Consider the following 23,278-nt stretch of genomic DNA (forward strand, 5'->3'; position numbering starts at 1 on the left):
AGTGTACCCCACCTACTCTCAGCAGCAGGCTCTGGTGACCCCCAAAATGGATGTATGTAATGTCACCTTATCAACATAGAAACATGCCAAGCCCACTCTGTCCACATGTTCAGGTACCTTTGTTTTAAAGCTCAGCACCAAACACTTAAAGCATTAAAATGTTTTAATATTTAACAACCAGAGTCAAGAGTTTATTGTTACACTCTGCCTATGAAGACATTTAGCACAAAACTTCATAAAAACAAGCCAATTTCTTCTGAAATGTATTTTTTATTGGAAAAAAAAAATTCAGGAAGAAAACTTCAGTAAAGTTTCAGATCCCCAGTGATGCTGTCAACCAGATGAGCCGGACCTGGACCGACCCCCAGTACGGTGCGAGACCCAGGAGCGATTTGAGTCCTTCCTGCATCCTGAATGAGGCTGACTGTGAGACCCGCTGCTCTGGCGCGACTCAGCAACTCAACCAGGGTTTCCTCATCGGGTGCCTTCACCACCACCTTGGGCTGGCCGCAGTACTCCCATTGTTTGAGCAGCTCCGGGTCCCGGCGCTGGACCTGTTTGTATGCTGACACAGCAGCGTGAGAGCACTGAGCGGCCACCTTCCCTTTGCCCATCTTCAGGTCATTCCGAACCACCAGCACCATCTTAAACTCGCCCCCCTCTCCCATCACGCTTGCTTCCACCGCACCGCTCTCCACAGCTTTTATGAAGCTCCGGGATGCTGGGGCTAACCGGGCTCGAAGAAGCCATCCAAGGAGGAGTCCGCAACCCAGACCGGCTGAAACGCCGGCGCCCAGCGGACCAGTGAGCAAATCCATAGTTGAACCTGTGAACACAGTTTGAGTTCATGTTGACTCCAACAAAAGTAAAAGGACGAAAGACCAACAAACTATTGAATTTGTACACCAAAGTCATAAAAAAAAAGTTAACTAAAGTGGATTTATAACAGTAACTTTTATTTTATTTTCTTACAAATTATTCACAAACATTTTAGATAATTGATGTAGCTAATGTAAAGATACAGACACTATTTTTTGTTTTTATAGACTTGTGTTTTATACTTTAGGTTTTAGTTCTTCTTTTTCATTATTAAAAAGTTTCATCAAAATCTGACAGGACTGTTTAAAGAGATCTAGGAGGGTGAGAGGAGGTCTGAGGAATGGAGGAGCAGAGTTTAAGAAGAATGGAGATATGAAGATTTTGGAAACAATAGGAATAGAGCTGATGAGTCACAATGAAGTTATGGGATAGAGGAGTGGAAGCTCGGATGAGGTCAGAGGTCAACATTTGTAAACAACAGTTTGGTTTCATGCAGAGAAAGAGAACCACAGGTCCCCACAAAATCTGGAGTGACAGAGAAGAACGTTGGAGTTGTTCAGGACCCCTATGAGAGCTGGAAGACAGTGGTAAGATGTTCTGGAGGTGGATGTGGGACTGTACCAAGGATCAGCTGTTTGCTGTATGATGGACAGATTTAGAGATGAGATCAGACAGGAATACGTGTGGACTATAATGTTCGCAGATGACATTGTGATTTGTAGTGGGGGAAGGTGGAGGAACATCTAGAGAGGGGAAGGCTTGCCCTGGATAGGAGATGAATCAAAGTCAGCTGCAGCAAGGCTTAATATCTGCGTGTGAATGAGAGGATATGAAGTGGAACGGTGAGGTTACATTGAGCTGAGGTGGAGAAGGTGGAGGACTTTAAGTTCTTAGAGTCAACAGTCCAGAACAGCAGATGGTGTTGGAAAGGGGTGAAGACGCGTCTGCAAGCAGGTTGGAACAGTTGGAGGAAGGTTAGAGGTGGGATGTGTGACTAAAGGGTGTCATCAAGAATAAATGGAAAGGTGTGGAAGACTGTGGTGAGAGCAGCCATGTTGTTAGTTTAGAGACTGGAGGCAGATCTGGAGGTCGCAAAGATGAAGATCTTGAGGTTTTCTTTGAGAAACCAGGATGGAGAGGATCAGGAATTAATCCATCAATGGAACAGATTATGACAGATGTTTTGGAGTTAAATGATTTAGAGGGTTTGGACACGGTAAGAAGAGGAACAGTGATGATGATGATGATGATGATGGTTAAGGAATGTTGAGGTTGGAGAAACCAGGAAAGAGAGGATGACCAAAGAGGTGTAGTGAAGGACAACATGAAGGTAGCTGGAGTGAATGAAGAAGATGAAGAAACATTTTAGATGGAGGTGGATGATCACCCATAAAGGGAGCAGCTGAAAAACCAAAAAAGATTAAAATGTTTTTTAGAAGAGCGTGCGAGGCCGTCCGTGTATGTGGCTCTGCGATGGATGATCAACCCATCCAGGGTGAAGCACACCTTTGACATACAATATAGGAATCAAATGAGCATTGATAATACAAGCAACACCATGAACATTATTTTTATTTTTAAATGTTACTCCACTTTTTTCATGAATAAAACTCATGTTTACCACACTATAAACATCCTTATCAAACAAAGAAATATGTTTTCTTAGCCTTCCTCCAGTCAAATTATTTAATCCTATTTTCCTTTGGGTTTTTCCCGTCTGGGGTCGCCACAGCGAATCAGCTTCTTCCATCTAACAGTCTTCTGCATCCTCTAACACCAGCTACCTTAGTGTCTTCCTTCACTGCATCCATAAACCTCCTATTTGCTCTTCCTCTAGCCTCAGAATCCTTCTACTAATAGATTCACTGTCTCTCCTCTGGACATGCCTGAACAATCTCAGTCTCTGACTTCCTCTCCAAAACCGCTAACATAAGCTGTACCTCCAATGTCCTCATTTCTGCTCCTATCCATCCTGGTCTCTCCCAAAGAGAAGCTCAGCATCTTCATCTCTGCTGCCTCCAGCTCTGCTTCCTGTCTTTTCCTAGACAGCCTAGAGACAGTGCCGCTGTCAATAAACCGAACAACAACACATGGCTGGTCTCCAGTGTTTTTACACCTTTCATTTCATGTTAGCTGGAAATATTTTCTCACACATCACGCTCTTAGTCTTTGGCTTCGCCCAGTGATAACTGTGTTATTTCCGGTTAATTCTAGAACTCATACAACCATTTTATTTCAAATTAAAACATTTTGATGACTCCGGAACGTTTCTGATTCTGTGTTTACGGAAAGCCTGAAGGGGGGGACACATAACGCGGTGGGACCGGCTCGAAGACCGGGGCTACATGGCCTCATAGCATCAGGAAGCACAGCTAACTTACCGAGATTAGAAAGAGAATCACTTCGTCAGCATTTGCTTTGCGACAAAATAACTCAAAGAACTTAAATTTAGTAAATCAGCTGAAAATATATATATAATTAAAAGTCTCACTCCAGCAAGATCGTTTATGTTCACCACAAACTGAGAGCACATGAGCTGGCTCTATACGCGTCTTCTTCTTCTGTCATCGATGGTCGACAAACAGCGCCTCACAGTATACATCGCCACCTACCGGCCTGCAACGTGTAATGTTTTTTTTTTGACAAAAGTAACACGAAAACAACCTAATTAAAAAGTTAAAAAGTCAAACCACGAGAACAATAAAACTCATAAACAGTAAAAATCAATAGTTTCATTATAAGTAGCTTTACAAATGGATGACAAGATGAAATACAACAGTAATGATTCTAACTATTTAACAGTTTTTTTATTGTCAATTAGTTGTAGAGGGACATGTAAAGACAGAAAAACACATGCAGAAAGGAATACATGAAAAAACTGTAAAATGCAAACAAAAACAGTTAAACATAAATACATTTATATCTTTAAACTTTTAACTTTTATTTGTGTTTCTGAACAACTTTTTAATGTTTAATTTATTTTTTCCTTCATTTCTTTTCATTTCAATAACACTACAAAAACAAAACTGTACTCAAGTTATTATAAATGGGAAATGAAAGGGAAGGGAAAGAAGAACACTTTTTTCTGCCCTTTTACATTCTTAAAAAAAGCAACATTGTGTCTTATTTCAAAATGTGGGTATCTGGACTTACAGTTGAGCAAAAAAGTATTCAGTCACCCACCAATTGTGCAAGTTCTCCCACTTAAAAAGATGAGAGGTCTGTAATTTTCATCATAGGTATACCTCAACTATTAAAGACAACAAATGTTAAATATTTTTTTTATATAATTTTTTTGTAAATTATGGTAGAAAATAATTATGTGGTCCATAAAAAAAGTTCAAGTCAGTACTTTGTGATATACCCATTGTTAGCAATTGCAGCAATCAACATTTTTCTGCAAGTCTTCACAAGGTTTTCTGTTGCTGGTATTTTGGCCCATTCCTCCATACAGATCTCCTCTAGAGCAGTGATGTTTTGGGGCTGCCACTGAGCAACAAAGACTTACTATGAGGTTGAGATCTGGAGACTGGCTAGGCCACTCCAAGACATTGAAATGCTTTTTATGAAGCCTCTCCTTTGTCACCTGGGCAGTGTGTTTGGGATGGTTGTCATGCTGAAAGATCCAGCCATGTTTCATCTTCAATGCCCTTGCTGAGGAAAAAAGGTTTTCACTCAAAATCTGATGATATATGGCCCCATTCATTATTTGCTATACAAGGATCAGTCGTCCTGCTGAAAAACAGCCCCAAAGCATGATGTTTTCACCCCCATGCTTTACAGGTATGGTGTTCTTTGGATGAAATGTAGCCTTCTTTCTCCTCCAAACCAGATGAGTAGAGTTCTCACCAAAAAGTTCTATTGGGGTTTAAACTGACCATTGGACATTCTCCCAATCCTCTTCTGGATCATCCAAATGCTCTTTAGCAAACTTTAGATGGGCCTGCACATGTACCGGCTTTAGCAGGGGGTTACGTCTGGCTCTGCAGGGTTTGATTCCCTGGCGGTGTAGTGTGTTACTGATGGTAGCCTTTGTTACTTTGGTCCAGCTCTCTGGTGGTCATTGACTAGGTCGCCCGTGTGGTTCTGGGATTTTTGCTCACTGTTCTTGTGATCATTTCGACCCCACAGGGTGAGGATCTTGCAGTTGTGTCCTGGCTCTTGTTCTTATAATTCATCTATGACCAAGTATATTGTGCTTTGTATTTGTTTGTCTTCTTCTATTCTAATCTACATGATCCATTTTCCTCTTGAACCAATAAAGACGCTAAGATTTGATGGTGAGCTTTTTCACATGCGGACATGTGTATTCATTCCCTTCAGTATCATCAATGGTACTGGTTATACATATTCATCATTAAAAGCGCTCAATACATCCGCAGCTTAGATGTCGTTCTGGAAACCCTCTACCTTTTTTAATTTCTTGAAAGGCATTTCTGAGTGCAACAATTCTCCTGTAACATTGGGCCACCAGCAGTTTCTGTGACATCAGGATCGACATACCCAAAGCTACCACAAGAGGAAGCCAAAATAACATCAGAGGAGCACAAACGCAACACTACCATGACACAAGCTCCAACAGGATAAAAAAAGTTTTAGTCCAGGTGTTTTTTCAGTCATTATAGTCTATTGTCAGCCACTGGGTCAAACAGTTAAGTTTATGACAAAGGTTCCACTACAGTTGATGCTGGTCGGATTTTTGAATTGGATAAATCAACTGATTTAATCAAATATTCCCACAGTTCATTCTTATTTATTGTTTAGAAACCTTGAACTACACATTGAAGTGAAAATAATTATTGAAAAGGATCAACTCATTATTGATGCCTGTACCTACATGTTCTAACTTTTTATAGATTTATTCCTTGAAGTTGGGAGGGTTGACCTCAGTGGCTCTAAAAAGCTCTCACAGAGCTGTGATAGTAAAAGATTAAACTCAAGTTAGGAAGGAAACAGAGCTTCACAGATGGGTTTTGGCTTTAAACACATGTTCCAGTGTTTCTGAGTTTGTTTGTCTCTTTCCTGACCTCTTACCCCCTGCCGATTAAGCAGGTATTTGTATTTCTTCCTGTTCTCCATCAGGCTCGTTTGGGGAGGTCATTGCTTGGTTGCGATGACTGTTGTAGTTGCTGGTGCCAAAGGGAATCGCTGTGTGAAGCAGACATATCTGTCATGATTGCTAGTTTTTACCTGTTTTTGGGAGGATCAGGATCTTTTTGCATTATTGGTGGGTAGTGGTGTTAGAGGTTCGGCATTTATTTTATTTCTTTTTTTTAAATGTTGTGCTACATCCAGGTGTAAAAAAGCTGTATAAACAAATAATTGTTTGATTCATTTATCCTTTTGGTTGTTAAATGTTTTTTTTTTCCAGTTCATTCTGCGCACATTTTGTACAGTGCCAAAGCCTGGTACAGATGTTTGGTGGAAAGTTCCTAAATTTGATGCTTAATAAGAGCTGCTCCTTATTTATTGAAAGAAGTTAAATAAAAGTCATGGTCAAACTTTTCTGATCAATCAGAAAACTTTGTTTAAGTTATTTTTTCTGGTATGGTTTCAAGTTCGTCCCTTCCTTGGATGGACTTGGTTGCGTCACAGTACAGTGTGCGGTCAGCTTCAGTCACTAAAATAGATCTAGCAGAATGTCCTCCCATGCAGGACCCTGGGTTCCTGCTCAGCCACTTTCACACGGTGAAACAGGAACCAAGCGCTGCGTCTGAAGCTCCAAGGATCAGTTCATGTTGCTAACCTATAAAGGACCTCAGTTTGGCCCAGCATGACGATCAACAGTAAATTTGAACCAATGCTGCCCCCTGTTGTAGAACAGAGAACCATGTAAGACCAAAACTTACAGATTTATTTTTTAGAATAAAGATGTTTACACATTTAATTTATGTTCTATTTTTCTTATCTTCTGTTTGATGTTTTTTCACATCAGATGTCATGTTCCAAGCTGCCTACGCTCTATGCCCCAGATGTTTCTTGATGACATTCACTCACCGGCCGGCGGCCACTCTTCCTAGTACCAGGTTGGACCCTATATTGCCATCAGAACTGCCTTAATCCTTAGTGGCATAGATTCAACAAGGTACTGGAAACATTCCTTAGATAGTTCGGTTTATATTGACATGACATGACAGCATCACACAGTTGCTGCAGATTTGTCAGTTGGACATCCATGATGCCAATCTCCTGTTCCGCCCAAAGGTGAACTATTGGATTGAGATCTGGTGACAATGGAGGCCATTTGAGTCCAGTGATCTCATTGTCATTTTCAAGAAATCAGTCAGATTATTCCAGCTTTATGACATGGTGCCTTATCCTGCAGGAAGTTGCCATCAGAAGAAGGGATGGACGTGGTCAGAAACAAAACTCGGGTAGGTTGTGGGGTTGTAACCATCCTAAATTGATACTAAGGTGTCCAAAGTGTGCCAAGAAAATATCCCCCCACTCCATTACACCACCACGATCAGCCTGAATTGTTAAATTCTGACCCTACCGTCCGCACACCACAGCAGAAATGAAGACTCATCAGACCAGACAATGTTTCTCCAATCTTCTATTGCCCAATTTTGGTGAGCCTGTGGGAATTGCAGCCTCAGTTTCCTGTTCTTAGCTGACAGGAGTGGCAGCTAGTGTGGTCTTCTGCTACTGTAGACAATCGGCCTAAAGGTTGGACATGTTGTGCGTTCAGAGATGCTCTTCTGCAGACCTCGGTTGTAACCAGTGGTTCTTTAAATTCCTGTTGTCTTTCTGTCAGCTGGAACCAGTCTGGCATCAACAAGACATTTCCACCCACAGAACTGCCGCTCAATGAATATTTTCTCTTTTTCACACCATTCTCTGTACACCCTAGAGATGGTTGTGGGCGAAAATCCTGGTAGATCATCAGTTTTTAAAATAGTCAGACCAGCCCATCTGGCACCAACAACCCTACCACTTTCAAAGTTCCACTCCAGTCACCTTTCTTCTCCATTCTGATGATCGGTTTGAACTACGGCAGATTGTCTGGACCATGTCTACCTGCCTATTAAGTTGCTGCTACAGTTAGACAAGTGTGCCTGATAAAGTGGCCAGTGAGTGTAGCAACAGATTGATTCTTTGTTGAAGAGATTTCATGAGTGTCACCTGTCATGAGGGATTGTGTGTGTATGAAAAATGTGCAAACATGACAGTATAAGCAGAGAAGACTGTGTGACGTCAGTCAGATGAGCTCATTCAGGGGTTCCTGTTCATTAAAGTGTGAGGTGTCATCTGTCACCATGTAATTGGGTTAGTATTCTCAGTCTCATATGACGAGGGCAGTGGCTTTACCAGCTCAATCTAATTTAAGTTTATAACTGGTTTGCAGAACTCAGACATTTGGACTGAAATGACTAGACCTGCAGATATGTTTTAGTCCTGTTTATTCTATACCACAGAATTTTCTAAAAACAGGACTTTAGCTTCTGGATTCTATGCTGTCAGCAATATTACAGGTGAAGATTTGGGAAGTTTTTCTTCATCTGCCTTTTGCTATTCTGTTTCCTCCCAAACTCCACAAAAACTCAAGACAACGTCCCATTTAACCCTTGTGCTATCTTAGATGACCCCAACCTTGCATTGACGTGTTATTCCTACCATGACAAAGGTGGATAAAGGTGGAAAGATTCCATGTAATCCATGGACACCAGTGAAGATCACAAATCATTGAAGAAAAAAGGTTCAGAGCACTGTCTAGTCAGTGGGTCTAGATGACCCAACTCTCAATGTTAAAGTGCCTAACATAGCACAAGGGTTACGCTCTGATTTAGATCGCAAAAGAACATTGTTTTTATTCGAATGTTGGTCTCCATTGTTGCTGCCCCCACAAGTTGTTTCTTATTTTGTTTTTTCTTCTTCACCTCCAGGAACTTAAAAACATGTTGCCAGACTCGGCCTCCACCCCCGAGGTTACAGTGACCTGCTGGAGAACAAGAAGTGCTCTAAAATATTCAAACATGGTGACGCACGGCTGAGGACTTCTGCGGTGATGACCTGAAAAATCCCAAGCCCCATGGTCATTTAGGGAGTTAGCTGAACCCCCTTTGCCCAAATGTTGTTTGAAGGGTGCTCCAGAAAATGATCTACCTATTTATAGACCTTTTAATTAGACTGCCCCTCCTGGGGTTTTACTGGGCAAAAGATGAAATCTTTGAATGTTTCTGTCGTTTTATTTTTCGCCAGCCCCACTTTCCCCAGCAGTCCCATGTAAGTGCTCTGTCGCTCACTGGCCCCCTTCATCCCCACACCCTGCACCCAAGTTATGATGGGTAGAGTCCTGTTGCCCTACATTGCTACTGGGGCTCCAACACAGGGTTTGAGTTGAGCTCAGAGCACCTTGTGGATGAAACATCAGCAAGACGGTGAGTTTACTCTTTTTGCACGATGCAAAACAAAGACAGCGGTGTTCCATGACAGGCCTACTTTGTTTAAACCTTTTTCTTTCAAAAGCGCTCTCCATTTGTCTCTGTGTGGTCATCTCTGTTTGAAATGTGAAAGCTGATTACAGCGTATTCAGTTTCTCATCCCAACGCGTGCGTAACTCCTCATTGTCCCTCGCTCCAGCCTGGGTTGTTTTGGAAGAAGAGATTGCGCAATCCAGAGCTGGAGCAGCACTGAGCTTCTGTATGTCACCCTGGCAGCGGAGGGATTATGAAACGGTTTACTGTGTGGAAAAATACAACTGAATCTAATTAATAATCAGATCAGCTGTTTTACCATCAAGTACACAGTCTGCAGATACAGCGCAAGCACATGTTTTCCACCAATTTCCTATTTTTTTGCTTCAGGATGTGAGAATTCAAGAGTTCAAGTCTCTTCCTGCATAGAATTCTGTTTTCTCCAGAGAACAAATTATAGGGTATTTTGAACATGTTTGTGAATGTGTGGTGAGATTTGTGTTGAAAAGCTTGTGTTTGCAGTTCCCAGAGAGAGCTGAGGCTACATTACATGAGTGATACTCGAGCTTCAGAGATATTGTGTGTATCCTTCAGGATCACTACTGTTGACTCACTGAGTACTCCCAATTATGTCTCAAATCTAAGCTCATGGAAAAGTCCCAGAAAGTGTTAAGCAAGACTCTTGCAGGTTTTAGCGGTGCATCATCCTCCACTGAAGAAAACGACAAGTCGAATCAGAAACTGCAGGCCGTGTGAGGTTTAAAACAGGAACCAGAGGCCCGAACGCAGGGTACAGGATGGAAGGATTGGGTTCAATGTCTGCATGAGGACCTGACAATTCCTCCAGATGGCGAGCTGCATACCTCAGCGTCAGAATCACCGTCTCAAAGCTCACTGACAGATTCCTGAGCACCCAGAGGTCGTGCAGCGACACACTCACATAGTTGCAGGCCTTTGATGAGAAAAAACATTATTTTATTTTTTTTCAACACTTGTAGGCCTTCTGTTCTGGAAGGATGAAGATGAATGTTGTTCCTGGTGTGTCAGTTGCTGCCTCAAAAACTACTAAACTGCATTTAAAGGACCCTATGCAGACACTGAAAGCAGAACATGTTTTTTGGTTTTTAATCAGCTTTTGTAAGGCATCTTAGTTTTAAAGACATTGCTGCAATAAAGTCAGTTATTAAAATTATGTTAAAATGTTGTAGGATAAAATGTCAGGTTATTTCAGTTTTCAATGTGTGAGTTAAGAATAAATGTGTCATCGACGCAAATGAATTACAAGATCAGATTAGTTAAAAAGTGAATCAATTTACCTTTGAAGACCTAGTCTCAGAAAATTGTTCTTAAACATGTTCTTTTTCTGATGATGGAGGACATATTTAAAGAAAATTAAGCTTAAAACTGCATTTCTGAGAATGTCTTTATTCAAATTGTGAGTTGAGAGCAGATGAAATAATGTTGTTGGGAAAAGCTTGTAGCTGCGTAGAAAATATGCTTGGTGTATGGAAGCATTTCTGTTACATAATTAAAAATAAAAGTCAATACCAGAAAGGCTTTTTCATTTTCATCAATTGACTCAAAATGAAAACGAAAAAGCAATCCGCCAAATGTTTTTTTTTTTTAATTACGTCACAGAATAAGAAATGTTTGAGTAGAAAATGTAAAAGCATTTTGAAGGATAGATTTTTAATTTTATTGTTTAAGTCATTTGATGCAGTTACATTGTGGAAATGAAAAAGCATTTCTGTTAATCCATTTTAATTGTCAAATTATATATTTCTAATTGAATATTGCTACACATTTACCAGAGAACTTTTTGAAAATGAAATGTCAAATACCATTTTCTTTATCATTTTAATTACATGACAGAATAAGCAGAGTTGAAGAAGAAAAAGAAAAAGACGTTTGGCGGATTGCTTTTTCATTTTATTTTTGAGTCAACAAACACAGTTTCATTGTGAAAATGAAAAAGCATTTCTGGTATTGACTTTTATTTTTAATTATGCAATAGAAATGCTTCCAAATTGGTGAGCCTCAAACTCCCTGCTTACTGACAGACTTTAGACGACTAGATCCATGGACGTCTGGTATCTGGGTCAAAACTGTACAGCTGCAATGCAAAGACTGAATCTTAACCCTTGTGCTATCCTAGGCACTTTAACATTGGGAGTTGGGTCATCCAGACCCACTAGCCCTTGTGCTATCCTAGGCACTTTAACATTGGGAGTTGGGTCATCCAGACCCACTAGCCCTTGTGCTATCCTAGGCACTTTAACATTGGGAGTTGGGTCATCTAGACCCACTAGACAGTGCTCTGAACCTTTTTTCTTCAATAATTTGTGAACCTCACTGGTTTCCATGGATTACATGAAATCTTTCCACCTTTATCCACCTTTGTCATGGCAGGGAGAACACGTCAATGTAAGGGTGGGGTCATAGGACATCACAAGGGTTATGAAAGTAAAAAGACCCTTGTTTTAAGAAAAAGTGTTATTTTTTGTCTTGAATAAAATATAATCTTATTAAGAAAGTTTTTCAATAACAAAATCATCTTGGTTTAGGAAATCATCTAGACTTTTTTTCTTAAACCATAAACTCTTGGTCAGAACATTTTTCTTACCCCATTGTCAGATTATTATTTTTTTTGGCACAATGAAAGAAAATCTGCCAATGGGGGTAGAATTCTTTTACTTATTTTTATAAGGGTTCTGTTTTGCAATGTGGATAGCTCCACTATTGCTCACCGTATTTGTCACACAGGTAATGTTAGGGTGGGGGTGAGAGTGGTTGTAAGCTAGAGAGAGAGTGTGGAAAGCTTGGAGCTTTCAGCAACAGGCGGGGGAATGGGGACGGGATTGCTCTGCGGCAACAGTCCCGCTCACAACTCAGAGGTGAATTTCTAATGAACTCCTGCCGCTCTGCAGAAAGTAAGTGCTAGAAAATGACACAGTTCTTTTTAAAATTTTGGCTAAAAGCGTTAAATCATAATTTAAAAGACTGGGAACGCTTTGAAAATTGATCAAAAGATGATCAGAGTGGGACGTCAAAACGTTTCTTGAAACTATGGTTTTAAAAAAAAAGGGCTTCTCCATTTTTTCCAAATTCCATCTTCGTTTGATTTAAATCAGTAGTTATGCGAAAACCTTTTCCTAATCAAGATTATTGGATTTTCTGAATGAATATCCTGTAAATCACAGTCCGAGCTGATCCTAAATCACATCAGACCTCATGAATCTGAACTGGATTTACTGGGTTTTCGTGCCCAGCCCCAGGTTGAAGTGGAGATGAGACTGATCTGTCGGCACTGGACCACTGTCAGTGAATGCATCATCAACAGGTTTGGATATGATGGGCATGTTTGAGTCAAATGAGGAGATTTACTGAGATTCATCATGTATTTATTGTGGAAAGATTTTGAAAGTAATTTTAATACTAAAACATATAGGATTTCAGTTAAGGATGACTGCGTGTTTTTTGTTTTTTTTTGTTAAAATTTTGCTTAAATAAGTTATTGAAAACATCCTGCAGTTAAACCATTGGTAAGGAGCCTGATCCATATGAAGGCATAAATCTATTGCTTGTTCTTAAACATGAAACAGGTTTTAAGTCACAGAGAATTTACCCCTAAACCCCAAAGAAAAAAATGCTGGTTGCTGGTTCGAAGCCACTTCATTTCACAAGTAATTCGTGTGACCGTTAAATCATTTTTTCAGCCGCCCAGAGTTTGTTTAAATCTTGTTTTAAGGGCAGAAAGGCATCAAGTGAAACAAAGTGGTAGATTTTTGGGAAATGATGGCAGCAGGGGTTTATGGTCAATTTAATGTACAAACATGTTGTTATTCTCCTTCCATGGTGGAGATTTTTTTATTTAAAGGTAGATAAACTCTCAAGACAAAGTGCACACAGAAAAACTGCCCTGACTTGCATTTAGCAGCAGTGCTCAGATCAGTCGAGTACTGAGCTTAATCAGTCAAGCACAGGCCCGATCGCGTTACCAGTGAGATGAAGGATGCAGGAGCAGGAAAATACCTGCCTGGAGTGTTTTGGGTTCTTGTGCTTTGCTGTATGGGAGTCTGGGTTTGATCTGGACTCGTGTTGCTGCTTTCTGTCTCAGCAGGATCACCTCCGGATGAAAAAATGACGGAGACTAAGGCCGAGAGTGAGCTTCCACAGGGGCGCCCTGGTGTTCAGGAACAGACAGGTAACCATAATTTAAAGCTGAGCTGCATGTAACATAAACTAGATGAGAAAATTTAGCTGAATGTTTCTCGTGAAGTTGACTCTGTCTGGATGAAGATTTCCTTCTTATCTGCCTGATTCAGAGGTCGAAGACACACTTCAGGTGTGTTGGGTCTTAATAAAATTAAAGAGCAACTCAGCCTGTGATATAATAAGACATATATTTGTGAAAAGTGTTGATTTATTTTAAAATAAGGTTTGCCTGGTAAACAAATGAAACATGGCATGCCCTGTTAAAGGTCTGACTCAAAAAATGTCCTAGATGTGATTTTACAAAATCCACAAATTTTTCATATTTAAAGCTGCAGCCATTGTTTGGAAACATTCACAACATTCTTTTTACTTGATTTATGTAAAAACATGATACCGTTAAGTGGAGTGTTTTTTTTAATAAAAGGAAGCTGATATTCAGTTGGTGTGTCAGTTTGGTGTAAAAAAATTAGTGTTTGAAGCAGCAATGACCACCTGCTTTGGTCATCGTTGTGGCCCAAAAAGAACATATGAAAGGCTGTTAAAAAAATCTTAGAAGACTTTTGCTTAGCAGATTTTCACTATTTTTTATTTTGTACTCCGAAGTGAGATTTATTGAATTTTCTGAATTAGAATTAAATAGGTTTATTTCAAGCATTCAGACCCTAAAATACAAAAAAAATTAAGATAAATAAACAGAAGAAATATCTGTACATAGATGTGTAAAACCTTGGATGATCAATCATGACAAATTGGAAAATTAAAAGTTTAAGGGAACTTTGACGTACATACATCCATATACACTAGTAAAATGATGCCATCATAAGTACTCTTAATAAATAGATATACAGTATTTGTACTTATAAAATACATGACACACTGAATACATTGAATATGTATTTTGTCAAAAAATGTAAATGAGAGGGCTGTTTCTCATTTGAAAAATTGATCGAAAATCTTTGAAACTTTAGTGCAAAAACATTCATATTCATGGAAATGCTTTGATGTCCTCACAGAAAAAAACAACTGCTTTTGTCATCATGGTACAGCTTAGTATCAACTTCCAAAAACAGTAAATAAATGAAAACATCAGAATTTCTGGTTATTCATTCCTGATCTTAAGAAAGTAAAAAAAGACCCTAGTGTCCAGAAAAAAAAAAGTCTTATTTTTGTGTTGCAAGAAAGATAATCTTATCAAGAAAGTTTTTAAAAGAAAAATATAATTTTGAGAAAACATGTCTCAGAACAAGAATTTTTTAATGAAAAATAACTATTCCTGGTAGGAGGTTTTTTTCACTGCAAACTATTTAATCCTTGCAAAGCTTAATTCCCCCTTTTTAGAATGCCTTTGTGTTTTCTTATTCTCTGATTTCTTGTTAAAATAAAGATTTCTTGCTGCGTGGACAGATCATTTTACTAATTTGTAGTAATAGTGTTCTTTTCTTATTTTTGGCCTATACCTCTTTTGTAGTGTTATCCCATTGGCAGATTTTTTTTTTTTTTTGCTTATTTAAAGATTCTTTTTTAAATGTAAAGAATTTTTGACTTTTTTTTTAGGGGGGCTGTTTTAGCAGTGGTATTTTTTTTACTAAACTGAGTGTAGAAATAGATGTTGATGCATTTGCTTGATTAAAGGTAAAACAATCTTTTTTACTTGAGCTCTTGTTGGTCAACAGGATCATAGAAATTGGGGTGTTGTCAAGGATACGATAGCGTTTTAACCAAAAAACCTAAACTGGACTGGAAAATGAAAAAGCTCTGATCAAATGTGACAAAAACTCCAACGGGACTCAACCGAAACTTAATGGATGGAGTAAAAATCCAAGAATCTGGATCTAAACATACTGATGCACAATTTGCAAAAGGATAAATGTTAATATTCATAAAACCAGGGCGATAGGAAAGTGAAGGGTGGGGGGCAGAAACAGAAAGACAATAATACTGAATCCAACAAAGCAGCAAAAACAACAAAAATCAAGACTTGTCTCTCATGAGACATCTGAAAATACTCAGTGTCTTCAAAGACAACTGTTAAAGAGTCTGTTTATGACTTTGTGCTGAGAGGACTTTCACTGACGGCATGTGGTGAGAGGATAAGGAGGTATTCACTGAAATACTGACACAGCAGCCGCAGCAAAAGTCATGATAAAGATTCATTTTGCCCAAAATTCCTTTCAAAAAATCAAACGTCAAAAGTCACAATTGACAAATAATATTTTGAACAATTCTAACAGATCTTTTGGAGTTGTAGCTGCATCCTAACAGCTACAGTCTGCAGGGCCCCCCTTCACATTTCTGCTCAGTTACAAAAGTATGGCCTCCTGCGGCACAAAGACGGCATCGGTCTGACTCTTTTTATCTCAATTACCTTCTTTGAACCCTCTTAAATTCAAACTTTACTCACTCTTTTGGAGGTTAAAACAACAAATTGATTGCTTATCTTTCAGTTATTATGCAAACTTTATGGATCAATATAGCAAATTAATCCGCACGAGGATTTTAGAGATTTTCTTTGCCCTTCCCAGAAACACCCCTGAACTACGGCCGTGCCAGAATTTAAACAAACTCCAGAACAACAGTCTCTGTGGCACTAAAGCTGGAGGTTCTGAACAACAAACACCAGCAGGGAAAAGAAAGATTTGCCAAAATTGTTGTGACTAAAGAAAAGAACCACAGCCTGCAAAGCCAGACGGAAACTTGAACTGGCTGGGCAGGAAAACAGGAGTTGCTCTGGAAGATTCTGAGGTTCTGCAGGTCATTCAGAGCAGCACGTCATCCTGATCAATCCCAACATTTGAAATACTTTAGTTTTTGTTTGGATGTTTTAACTGTTTTTAGAAATACTGATCTTTTCCTTAAAGTATCTAAAGCAAAAAAAGTTTCAGAGGAATTTCTGTGATTTGATGACTGCACACACGCTACCAAGCAAGGCCAACATTGTCGACAAGAAAAAAACATCTGCAGCTTCTACACCGATTCAATTACTCTTATCATTGTCAGTCTGTGAGACCAATGAAAACCAGGAGCAGAAGAAGTGACTGCGATCACAGAGAGATCCTCCACTTTCCTGTTGGCTTATTTGAATGATTTAAACTTTTTGGACAAATCTAGTTGGATTACTCCAGTACTGTGCTAAAAGAATAGCTGCTGCTAACGCCCTGAAGGAATCGCAGCAGCAATCAGCCTCAAAGCTCTGATTTTACCATTTGCTCATTTTTTTATTTTTTATTTAACCTTTTTTTAGCCAGGAATTGTCCAATTGAGATTAAGAATCTCTTTTTTAAGGTAGTCCTGGCTAGGGGAAACAATAAATTACATTTACAATAAAAAAGTCAACATTTAAAACAAAAAATAAATAAAAATGACGGCTTATGTAAAACAGGTAATGTTAAAAGTGACTTTCCCTTCCAATCTCAGCCTGGATTTAAAAATATTCAGAGGAATGATTTCTTATAATTTCCAGCTCTTTTGAAGAGTGTTCCATGTGGAGGGGGCAGAAAAGACAAAAGCTTTTTTTCCCAGTTCTGTATGAGCAAATGGAACAGCGAGCAATGGTCATTTGAACGCAGTCCGTATGATTCCACAGTCCTCAGCTTGATCAAGCTGCATGTGTAGGAAGGTAAAAGTCCAAGAAGAGATTTATAAATAAAAATGCACCAGTGTGTGAACCTCCTTGACAGAGAAGACCATCCCACTCGAGAGTACAGTTCACAATGATGGGTCGAGGCCTTACAGTTTGTTACAAACCTCAAAGCGGCGTGATACAAATTTTAAATAAATTTCTCATATTATATACACAAACTTGGAGCTAGATTCTGCAGAGGATTTAATCAAGGCCATATTTTGTCAAGAATAAACCGTAAAATCCACTAAATAATTTGCACAAAGTCATTTATAAACATTTGTACACACACATAATAACGAGACCCTTATCTTATTATTATGATCAAAATTTTCCAAAAAAAAACATTGGGGTTCATGTTTTCTCCCCTGTAGTTCATCATCATTCCACTAGGGGCAGTAGAAGGGCTTTTCATGCTCATTTCAAATTACTAATTTTTCAAAAATGTATGGTGATAATAATCTATTATATAAATATATATATATATATTCAAATGGCCGCTCAATTTATAGAAATAATGCTAGCATTGTTTGTCATCTGTTGTTTATAATACAGTTGCATCATGTTAAAAACGTGTGGATTAAATTTTTTTTTTTATGGATTAAACTTAAAAGCAGGTAAAAAATGTCCTTTTTTCCCAAACACACATGCCAATATAAACTTACTCTCTCTCTCTCTCTCTCTCTCTCTCTCTCTCTCTCTCTCTCTCTCTCTCTCTCTCTCTCTCTCTCTCTCTCTCTCTATAAACCATTTCTCTGAATTGGTATGTCATTGAATGGTGGATCACTGAATGCTTGGAGCTCTACAACTTCAACAGGACTTTAAGAGCCTTCATAGGAAACTAAATAAAGCTGTGGAAAACCACCCTTGAAGCCAATAGGAAGCCACTTGTACAAGTGTCCATCAAATGTGGGAAATACCAAGGTGATGCTCTGTCCCCACAGCTGTTCTGCATAGGTCTGAACCCCTTCAGCCAAATAATCAACAAGACTGGCTATGGATACCGGCTCAGAAATGGGGCCAACATCAGTCACCTCCCCTACATGGATGACATCAAGCTATATGCTAAGAGCGAGCGTGACATTGACTCCCTGATCCACACCACCAGGATCTACAGTACTGACATTGGGATGTCATTCGGGCTCGAGAAATGCAGCCGGATGGTGACAAAGGCTACGTTCACACTGCAGGGCTTAATGCTCAATTTGGATTTTTTGAAAAAATCCGAATTGTTTGCTAGACCGTTCACATTTCCAAGTAAATCCGAACTTTTGTGATCTCCATTGTGACCGTGACACGACCCAAACGAGACCCGCATGTGCAGAAGCCAGAAGAATACTCAACGGTGAACGACGTCACTTGTTGTTTGTGGAGCCAACGTTAACAATGGATGTCAACAACAGTGTTGTCAAAAGCGGAGCTCTTTTTGTAATATTAAATTTATTTTCACGAAGGAGCAGCACAATTACAATCTTCTCATTTTAAGAAGGCATTGGAGTCGGGATCGTCTGTACCCACTGTTGTGGAATAGGAATGTGTTTGTGTTGGAGCCGCGCGCCGGCGTGTGTGCAAGCGCGTGCCGCGATAGAGAATAGGGGGGGGGGGGGGGCAGCGTGGGCGCGCATTCATGTTGTGTGTTACGGAGGACGGTAATAAAAGAAGGTTTCCCCCAGATTAAATGCTATGGACTCTTTATTTACCCGTTCTGGAGAATCTAAGGATCAGGGGCCTCATTTATAAACGTTGCGTACGCACAAAAGAAGGCGTACGCCACTCTCTACGCAATAGTTGAGATTTATAAAAAGCAAACTTGACGGGAAAATGTGCGGTCCTCCACGCAAGCTCTGACCCAGGCGTACGCACAAAAACGGGTTAAATGAGAAACGGCGACACCGTCGGCAGATGGAAGAAACACGTGAAAGTGAAAATGACAATACTGCCTCTCAGAAATAACATGAAGACTTCACAAAGCAAGTCTCAAAATTGACAGCCTACACGAACACCCGTTTGATCGATCAGCAGTGAAACAAACAAAAAAGATCAAACGAAAATTACAAAAGAAATTCAAATGAACACATATTTGCAGAAAGAAAAGTGAAATATGTTCTGCAATATTGGCATGGTGTGCAATTCATCCTCATAAATAATATAGTTAACAGAACGAAATAATGTACAAAACTGATATTCTCGTCAATGTGTCCGTCTGGCGGAGCAGATAGGTGCGGGCGTGCGGACGGACGGACAGATGTACTAATTGTCCACTGGGGAAATTTGTCTTCATATTAAAACATTTCTTCATAAGCTACGGAATTATGGTATTCATGCATATGCCTTTAGTTAGTTTTATTTTTGAAAAAAACAATGTATGGCGTATGTCTCAACCATTCAGAAAGCAACAAGAAATTACATTTGCGCTGAACAATTTCCCATTTCCACATGGATTATTGCCGACATCTGTAGCTTGTCAGATGTAATTAAATGGATGGAAATAGAATGCCCCATCACAATGCGTAATGACGCACAATGGCTGATCTTGCGCTCTTAGAAGATGTGGCAAATGGAAGAATTCGGAGTGAACGCATCTTTAGACAGCAACAAGACTTGCTGGCAAACGAGGACGAGTGGCTTATGAGCCGGTTCTGACTTCCTCCAGCCGTCCTGTTGGACCTCTGCGGGCTTTTGGGCCCGGCGTTACAGAGGAGCACTCGGAGGAACCACGCGTGTCACCCGGTGCATCTGGCGCTCCGGTCCCCCCGGCGCATGCATCTGGCGCTCCGGTCCCCCCGGCGCATGCATCTAGCGCTCCGGTCCCCCCCCCCCTGGCGCTCCGGTCCCCCCGGCGCATGCATCTAGCGCTCCGGTCCCCCCCCCCCCCCCCCCCCCCCCCCCCCCCCCGATGGGGCGCTGTAGCCTCACAACCTCGGATGGTTGTGAGGCTACAGCATTTATGGCGTCTGCCACCGTTTGCCGCTCACGTGCCTTTTTGGCATCAGTAATGCCCACACTGTGCCCTCCAAACAACACTTTTCTCCTCTTTTCCACCTCGCCAACAATAACTTCTACTTCACATTGAGTGAAGATACGTTTTTTTGATTTCCTCTCGGTGTTTGCCATGATTTTGCAATCAATGAATATTCATTTGTGGGCGTTTCACGGACTATTTATGGACAAATATGGGCGTGTCACGAAGCCGCAAAAAGCTGCGCTGCATTTAGAATCGGTTGTGATTTATTAAGGGAAAGATGCGTAGGATGTGCGTGTGCACGGTTTTATAAATCCGAATATTTCTTTGCGTACGCACGTCCTATGTTTCATCCGTACGCCACTTCTGACGCAAATCCTACGCAAAGTTTTATAAATGAGGCCCCAGAACAGGGAGGAGGAGGAGGATCGCTTCGGGTCCCCCGCGCTTCTGAGCACGGTCGGAAAAGCCGGGGAGAAAGAAAAAAAAGTTATCGCGGGAAAGGTTCAACACCACGCTCTGCCATTTAGCTGGAAATTTTTTCAAAAACCGCCCAGTTGCGATAAGAGCCCTGGAGTTTGGCCTGAAAAGAGCGATCAGCCCAAATATTAATCCAATCCGTGACCTGCTTCCCTTCCACTGACTGGTCTCAGCAGCATCGTCCACCATGGTTGATGTTTATGTTCTCGTTCCCGCCTACTTCAACGTAAAATGATGACGTTTGTTGTCTGTCGATGACGTACAGTTCGGAATCAAGTCGCCTGGCCGGTCAGACGGCGGTCGCAATTGAAAAGAACGGCTACAATTCGGAATCAGGACGGCAAACCCACGGGGCCTGGGTCGCAATTGAAAAGATCGGATCTGTGTCATTCAGACTGTCATGAAAAGATCGGAATTGGGCCGCTTAGGGGCAAAAAATTCGGAATTGGGTCGTTTCAGCCTGCAGTGTGAACGTAGCCAAAGAGAGGCAGGGTAGTCCACACAGGAGGGGTCTCACTCCCAGAAGGAACAATAGCAGACATTGAGGACAGTTACAAGTACCTTGGAATTCTGCATGCAAATGGCAACCTGGAGCAGGCAACAAGGAAAGCTGCAACAGCTAAATACCTCCAACGAGTAAGGCAAGTCCTGAGAAGCCAGCTCAATGGCAAAAATAAGAACCGGGCAATAAACAGCTACGCGCTGCCAGTTATCAGATACCCTGCAGGAATAATAAGATGGCCAAAGGAAGAGATACAGACCACGGATGTTAAAACACGAAAGCTCCTCACCATGCATGGAGGGTTCCATCCCAAATCCAGCACCCTGAGACTGTATGCTAGCCGCAAGGAAGGAGGCCGAGGACTAGTGAGCTTAGAAGCCACTATCCAGGATGAAACATCCAAGATGCATGAATACATCAAGCTCAAGGCCCCAACTGACAGTGTGCTCAGTGAATGTCTCAGGCAATGGAGAGCAGAGGATACAGTGCTGGAGGACAGATCCTCATGGGAGGACAAACCCCTGCATGGGATGTACCACCGGACCATAACTGAAGTGGCTGATATCAAGAAGTCCTGCCAATGGCTAGAAAGGGCTGGCCTACAGGACAGCACCGAAGCGCTCATCCTGGCAGCTCAGGAACAAGCCGTGAGCACCAGAGCGATAGAGGCTCAGATCTACCACACCAGACAAGGCCCAAGGTGTAGGCTGTGCAAAGAGGCGCCTGAAACAATCCAGCACATAACTGCAGGGTGTAAGATGCTGGCAGGGAAAGCATACATGGAGCGCCACAATCAAGTGGCTGGAATAATATACAGGAACATGTGTGCAGAATATGGACTGGAAACCCCAAGGTCAAAATGGGAAACACCTCCAAAGGTAGTAGAGAATGAGAGGGCAAAGATCCTGTGGGACTTCCAGATCCAGACTGATAGGATGGTAATGGTGAACCTACCAGACATTGTAGTGGTGGATAAAGAACAGAGGAAAGCCGTTGTGGTGGATGTGGCAGTGCCAAGCGATGGGAACATCAGGAAGAAGGAACATGAGAAACTGGAGAAATACCAGGGACTCAGAGAAGAACTGGAGAAAGCATGGAAAGTGAAGGTGACAGTGGTGCCTGTGGTAATTGGAGCACTCGGGGCAGTAACCCCCAAGCTGGAGGAGTGGCTACAACAGATACCTGGAAAGACCTCAGGCCTCTCACTCCAGAAAACGCAGTGCTAGGAACAGCTAAGATACTGCAGGACCCTCAAGCTCCCAGGCCTCTGGTAGAGGACCCGAGTTTGGAGGAGAAACCACCCACGGAGGGTTAGAGGGGCGTTTTTTTATTTTTTTATATATAGTTATAAAAATTATATTTTGAATCTTTGGGGAGTTAAAAAAACACATTCATTCCAAAATTAGAATCTTCTGTCAATTGTTTGATGTTATGAGTTTTACAGGGCTGAAATGTTTGAGGAACACCAAATTCAGAGGAAATAGAAGCACAAAAACTGGACTTTTCCACATTTGTATTTATCCATAAGTGGTCAAGTGTTTCAGAAAATGTCTTTTGGTGAATATTCTGTCCGTGTGTTTGTGTTTGGGTGGATGGTTAGGTGTAGAAGCTTCGCTGGAAGAGATGAAGCAGAGAGACAGGGAGGAGCGGGAGGAACTGTGGCTGTGGAAGAAACCAGTTCTTACACTCCGTTACTTCTTCATGGAACTGCTCGTCACCCTGAGAGGGTGGATGGGGAGGTGAGGATGAGGTTCAGATGTAAGCAAATACTGCCTTTGTTCTGCAGAATGGCACTCACCCACGCTCCAGCAGATGTTTCCTCTGGTTTCCTTGTGATCCCAGCAAGGCTGGCAAAGGCTTCAGAGATTCGGTTTCATTACAAAACTCTCAAACGACAAATCTTCTGAAAAGTAAACCTATACAAGAAAAAACAGTTTACATATTTACATTTTTGAGGTTCTCTAAAGCTGACAGCTGCTGAGCTGAGTTTGTTTAACAATGATGCAAATTTTGTAATTGTTCGTCTGCAAAAATGCTGAAAGACAGACGCAAGAATGTGTTTTCGTTTAATCTTTGTATCCTGCTCAGCACAAAAAGGTACAAGCAGCACCAGACAAAAGCTGACCTTGAATGTCTCTGTTTTATCATCTTGATAAACATTCACTCTCACTTTTCAGCCTCGTGCTTCCAGCGCCACTCAGGAGAAATCACACGTTTTGTTCTCATGCATTTCTTAAGAAGGCCTCAGCTTTGCCGTACGTAAA

General features: G+C 41.0%; 2 protein-coding genes across 13 annotated transcripts in view; one reads left to right on the forward strand and one right to left on the reverse strand.

Annotated features, from left to right (window-relative positions):
• Positions 1–145: 145 nt before the first annotated feature.
• Positions 146–22,943, reverse strand: ptrh2 (peptidyl-tRNA hydrolase 2). 7 transcript variants are annotated; one of them, XM_020709071.3, is made up of 3 exons: positions 3,201–3,345; positions 2,760–2,869; positions 146–826 (listed from the first exon to the last, which is right to left on the reverse strand). In XM_020709071.3, exons 2-3 carry the CDS (start codon positions 2,824–2,826, stop codon positions 303–305), a joined length of 591 nt encoding a protein of 196 aa, XP_020564730.1. In that variant the 5' UTR covers positions 2,827–2,869; positions 3,201–3,345; the 3' UTR covers positions 146–302. The 7 variants fall into 7 exon arrangements, with proteins under 7 accessions (XP_020564730.1, XP_023818471.1, XP_020564729.1 ...); XM_023962703.2 differs by lacking the exon at positions 3,201–3,345 and adding an exon at positions 2,971–3,078; XM_020709070.3 differs by lacking the exon at positions 3,201–3,345 and adding an exon at positions 2,936–3,049.
• LOC144983598 (vacuole membrane protein 1-like) overlaps positions 9,084–23,278 on the forward strand; it is a 79,327-nt gene continuing 65,132 nt past the window's right edge. Inside the window, exons 1-3 of one of the 6 annotated variants that reach the window (XM_078930442.1) lie at positions 9,084–9,200; positions 13,357–13,440; positions 22,615–22,753. In XM_078930442.1, the coding sequence (XP_078786568.1) occupies positions 9,182–9,200; positions 13,357–13,440; positions 22,615–22,753 (242 nt within the window). In that variant the 5' untranslated portion in view covers positions 9,084–9,181. Of the gene's footprint in view, positions 9,201–13,353; positions 13,441–22,614; positions 22,754–23,278 lie in introns of all 6 variants that reach the window. The other 5 variants (XM_078930444.1, XM_078930441.1, XM_078930446.1 and 2 more) reach the window with 5 other exon arrangements.

This window comes from Oryzias latipes, chromosome 14 (genome assembly GCF_053564925.1).
Source record: "Oryzias latipes strain Hd-rR chromosome 14, Olatipes_Hd-rR_3.1".
NCBI lineage: Eukaryota > Metazoa > Chordata > Actinopteri > Beloniformes > Adrianichthyidae > Oryzias > Oryzias latipes.

Coding starts and splice junctions, on each gene's coding strand:
- ptrh2 (XM_020709071.3), bottom strand. CDS start 2,826: ATGAAGATGCTGAGCTTCTCTTTGGGAGAGACCAGGATGGATAGGAGC. Junction 827..2,759: donor CAGAAATGAGGACATTGGAG/GTACAGCTTATG, acceptor CTGTGTTCACAG/GTTCAACTATGGATTTGCTC.